The sequence below is a fragment of the Tinamus guttatus genome, unplaced genomic scaffold (assembly GCF_059628265.1).
Source record: "Tinamus guttatus ecotype Peru unplaced genomic scaffold, ASM5962826v1 Tinamus_guttatus_pri_ptg000223l, whole genome shotgun sequence".
In the NCBI taxonomy this organism is placed as follows: Eukaryota; Metazoa; Chordata; class Aves; order Tinamiformes; family Tinamidae; genus Tinamus; species Tinamus guttatus.
The window spans coordinates 519,795-524,815 of NW_028288757.1; the positions used below are offsets into that span (position 1 = coordinate 519,795).

The 5,021-nt window shown below is 71.8% G+C and overlaps 1 protein-coding gene across 1 annotated transcript; it reads right to left on the reverse strand.

Moving 5' to 3' along the window:
• Positions 1–3,399: 3,399 nt before the first annotated feature.
• CRYBA4 (crystallin beta A4) lies at positions 3,400–4,644 on the reverse strand. Its single transcript, XM_088525048.1, has 4 exons — positions 4,484–4,644; positions 3,857–3,998; positions 3,629–3,771; positions 3,400–3,547 (listed from the first exon to the last, which is right to left on the reverse strand). The coding sequence occupies exons 1-4, from the start codon at positions 4,600–4,602 to the stop codon at positions 3,400–3,402; spliced, it is 552 nt and encodes a 183-aa protein (XP_088381174.1). The 5' UTR covers positions 4,603–4,644.
• Positions 4,645–5,021: the final 377 nt, after the last annotated feature.

The window sequence follows — 5,021 nt, forward strand, 5'->3', positions numbered from 1 at the left end:
GGGCCCTGCGGGGACGCCCGGCCCTGCAGTGCGCGGGGCTGCTCCGCGCTGCCCTTCTGCTCGCGGCAGCCGCACGGGGACGGGGCTGTGGGTCCTGCCCGCGGCTGCAGTCGGATCCCGCTCGTGTCCACAGCAGCGCAGGCCTGGCCGCGCGCCAGCGTCACCGCGAGCACCGCGGCTCTGCCTGGCGTCCCAGAGCGGGCCAGGAGGAGCAGCCCGGGCGCGCAGGCTCCGTCCTCCGCAATAGCCGCTGGCAAGAGCAGCGGTGCCGCCGGCTGCGTGCGGAGCGATGGCTGTGTGCGGAGTGAGGGCTGTGCGTGGATCGATGGCTGCGTGCGGAGCGATGGCTGCGTGCGGAACACCAGCTCCGCGGTGCAGCCTCCCGCGGCTCGGAGCGCTGCAGGGCAGGACGGCTCCTCCGCAGGGAGCAGGGCCTGCGCGGGGACGCCCGTGCCCGCGGCAGCAGCCATGGAGATGCTGCGGGCGGATGGAAACGGGTTCCAGCTGGGCCGAGCGGGCAGTGTGGGAGCGGGGGCGGGCAGCACGGCGCCGCCGACGCCGCTGCTCCTGCGTGCACCCCGCTGCGTCAATAGCGAGGCACCGCACGGGGACAAAGGAGGGGACAGAACCCGTTCTGTGGGGCAGCGCCTGCCCGACCCTCGCCCTGTGCCCTGCGGAGCGGCAGCTCCTGGCAGGAGCGCTCGGTGCCGCCGGGCACGCAGCCTTGGCGGCATCGGCAGCAGCGGCACGGCCCGGGACGGAGCAGCCGGGCCAGCAGCTCGGCCAAACCGGGTCTGGAAACGGCTCCGGAGCGGGAGGGGAAGCAGCGGGGAGGGCGGCACGGCTCCGGTTTGCACCTCCCGGATCGGGGCATTCCCACGGCGCGGGGCCGGGCGCTGCCGCCCTTTGTCTGCAGCGCTCGCTGCGCCCGCGGCTCTGCCCTTCCCGAGCCCCGGGGAGCGCCGCGATGGCAGAGCCGCCCCCGAGTCTGGGAAGCTGCTGAAAAAACCCTATTGTGTCTGGGCTCCCGGCGCCGGGGGTGTCCGCACAGGGAAGGGTGGCGGAGCGGGGACGCAGAAAATGGCTCCCGCGGCGCGGGGTCGCTCTGCCGGGGTCGCTCCTCGCAGCGAGAGCGGCTGCGGGAGGCGCTGAATCCCCTATGTGAGATCACGAACGGAGCAGGGAACAAAGGGTGGGTAGGGAAGGAGAGCGGGGTGAACCAGCGTTTGGGCTAAATGTCCTTCTGGGAGCACGGCAAGGAGGCGAGAATCCATTTACCTGCCTGGAGCCCTATCCGGGGTGAGGTTTCTGCAAGGAGAACACAGAGGAGCGGCGCATCAGCGGGGGTGCAGGGCTGCTGCAGGGGTTAACGGGGCTGGTGCAGCCGTTAAAGGGGCTGCAGGGCCGGTACGTCAGCACCGGGGCAATGGGGCTAGTGCTCTGGTTAACGGGGGCACGCGGGGCCGGTGCATCCGTTAACGGGGCTATGGAGCTGGTGCTCTGGTTAACGGGGGCACGCGGGGCCGGTGCATCGGTTAATGGGGCTATGGGGCCGGGGCTGCACCCAGGGTGGCCTGGAAGAGCGCAGGGAATCAGAGCCCAGAGCGGGGAGGCCACCTGATCTCCCTGGACAAGGGGGAGCTGGTGCCGCCCGCATGCGAACCGGGTATGTGCAGCAAACACCCGTGGGGCTGCAGGGAGCGGGGGGATGGCGGCGGCATCGGGGCCACAGCCGCGCGGTGGTGCCACCCTCACCCACCTCATCCTCCTCATCCTCCCCGCCCCGACCCCAAGCGAGCGGCTGGAGGGAGCGCGAGCGGGCACGAGCTTACCGGGCACGGGGGCTGGCGCCGCCGGGGTGTGGTGGCCGCTGCAGGGCCGCGGTGGCCGCAGGGCTGCGGTGGCTGCAGGGCCATGGTGGCCGCAGGGCCGCGGTGGCCGCAGGGCTGCGGTGGCTGCAGGGCCATGGTGACTCCGCGCTGCTGCAGCTCTGCAGCGGGCGGCGCGGCGGCAGCGCCCGCGCAGGCTCCTCCCGCGCCCGGCCCCCGGCGCGGCCCCGCTGCGGCTCCCGCAAATCCCAGCGCCGGGCGGGAGGCCCCGGCGGCTGCGGGGACGCAGGGGCTGCAGGGATCGGTGTCGCCCCGTGATTAGTGTCGCCCGGGTGATTAGCGTCTCCCGGGTGACGAGCGCCTCGGGATGAAAGAGGAGCCGGGAAGAGCCGGGAATAATGGGCCCATCTGCGGCACCAGGGGTGCCCCGCGAGGCAGCTGCTGCCGGAGCCGCCATTACCCACCCGCCACCTGCGCGACATGGCGGGGACAGGGACAGGGGACAGGGACAGGGGACAGGGACAGGGACAGCGGCCGCGGGCTGGGGCGAGGGGACCCCACGGGCAGAGGGCAGCAGGATGGGCCCCGGGGCGGAGGGAGAGGGGCAGCCCCGCTGCCGGCACCGCGTCCCCACGTCCCCGCACGCGGCTCCTGCACACGCGCGTGCCCGGCCACGCGCCCCGGCCACGGCCACCCAGGACCTGCTGCTCCTGCCTCCCGTCCGCGGTTCCAATCCTCCGTTCCTGCACGGAGGCTCCCTCCCTGCGGAAAGCCTTGTCTCCCCCGTGTCTTTCTTTTGGAAATGGCAGCAACGGGGTATTTAAATAACATCTATTTCTCCAGAGTCCTTCTGCAGTGAGAATCTTGCCCAGACCGCTCCTTTCCTGCCACATTTCCAGCTTCAGTTAATCACCATTTTCTCATGAGCTGAAGGAGATGGTTTTGTCAAGGGGTCCCGATAGCTCCGCGTTCCCCCAGCGCTCCCGCTGTGCCGATGGAGACCAGCGTGCCAGCAGGGCCCCTTGGCCACTGCCCAGCTCCCGTGGCACTGCAGCGAGCGGGGCTGCACGGGGATGCATGGGCTGCACGGGCGTGCGAGGGTGCACAGGCTCATATGTGGCCTGGGGGTGCATGGATGCAGGGATGCGCACAGGGGTACCCGGGTGTGCGGGGATGCAGGGGTGTGCAAGGGCACGCTGGGGTGCAGGGATGCGCACGGGGGTACCCGGGTGTGTGGGGATGCAGGGGTGTGCAAGGGCACGCTGGGGTGCAGGGATGTGCATGGGGTGCAGGGATGTGGGAGGGCGCACGGGGCCGCAGCTGCAGCCTGGTGCCGCTGCAGCGTTCCCAGGGCTCGAGTGGGGCCGGGCTCGCCGCGGCCACACGGGGTCCTCCTCGGCCCTGCTGCAGCCGCAGCCGAGCGCCGGGCGCAGCGCCAGCACCGTCCCGCGCGCTGCAACGCAGAGCCTGCGCCCTGGACACGAAGCCTTTATTGAGCCGCGCTCCCGCGCGATGCAGCGCCCGCGGCAGCGCGGTGCCCCGGCGCGGCGGGACGCGGCCGGGCGGGCGCTCAGTGCTGCACCCTGCGCAGGGACTGGATCTGCCCCGTCTGCGCGTGCGAGCCCCAGTGCCGGACGTGCGGGTACCTCCCCGCGTGGCTGTCGCTCTCCAGGATGTACTGGAAGCCGCGGTAGCCGGGGTACTGCGAGCCCACCCAGCTGCGGGGCAGAGCAGCACGTCACGGTGCGGGCCGGGCCAAGCCGGGCCGAGCCGGGCCATCCCACCCACCGGGTACTCACGCGCCCGAGCGGACGAGGAAGGAGCCGACGGCGCTGCCGGCCCAGCCCAGGGCGGGCAGCGAGGGGCAGTCGTCGCGCAGCTCCCCTTTGCGCCCCAGGAAGTTCTCGTGCTCGAAGAGCGCCAGGCGGCTGTCCTGGCGGTCCTGGGGTCCCGGGGGGCAGAGCCGCTGGCACCGGCGCCCGCTCCCCGCCGCAGCGCCCGCCCCGGCGCCCCGCGCTGCTACTCACGGCGCAGGCGATGGGCCGGAAGGAGCCCATCCTGGGCACGTGGTAGGCGTTGCTGCCGCTCCACGCCTCCCAGCACGGGTACTCGCCGCGCTCCAGCACGAACTGCTGCCCCTGGAAGCCGCTGTGCTCGAAGCCTGCCCAGCTGCAGGCAGAGCGAGGGTCAGCGCAGCGCGGTGCAGCGCAGCGCGGTGCAGCACGGTGAGCTGTGCAGCGCCGAGGGTTGCAGCAGGGCACAGTGCAGCAGGGCGCCATGCAGTGCAGCTGGGCGCAGCATTGTGCATTGCAGTGCAGCACATCATGGTGCAGCAGGGCGCCATGCAGTGCAGCAGGGTGCAGCACAGTGCGGTGCAGCATGGCGCGGTGCAGCGCATCATGGTGCAGCAGGGCACATAGCACAGTGTGGCATGGCACAGCCCGGTGCAGCACTGCACGGTGCAGTGCAGTGCAGCACAGCATAGTGCAGCACTGCGTGTTGCAGTGCACTATGGCACGCTGTGGTGCAGCACAGTGCGGTGCAGCGACAACCGCCGCGGATGCTCCCCAGTCCCTGTCCCCAGCCCCACACCCGTCCCTGGGGGCAGCCCCCAGGGCAGGGGCACCCCCGGCCCCTCTGGCCCCCGCACTCACGCCCCGCTCTCAATCTTGAAGGAGCGCACGGTGCCGAAGCCGCACTCGGCGGTGCTGTCGCAGGCGGCCGTGAACTCCCGTTTCCTGCCCTGGAAGGAGGGCTCGTCCCACACCACCATCTGCCGAGGGAGGCCGGGATGAGGATGCCCGCGGTGCCCCGCGGCTCCGGGCAGCAGGGAGGCTGCGCTCCGGCCTCTACCTTCCAGAGCCCGGAGGACGTCCTGCCGTGCGGGGTCATCGCGGCTCTGCCTGGGGAGGCTGCAGGAGAACAGCTCTGTTAAGCGTGCTGCACGGCTGCCCGCTGCGTGGTAGTGCATGCTGCATGCTGCTGTGTGCTGCATACTGCATGCTCCATGTGCATGCTGCACTGGGGCCTCGGTGCTGCCTCGGGGCAGCCGTGCATGCTCAGAGCCCACGCGCATCCCCCCTCGGCCTCCCTGTTGGAGCCCCCGAGCAGCGTCCTCCTCCTGCCGGCACCTCTGGCCACACGCTGCGCTGGCACCTGCGCCCTGCGGAGGCTGCGGCCACGCAGCTCCCT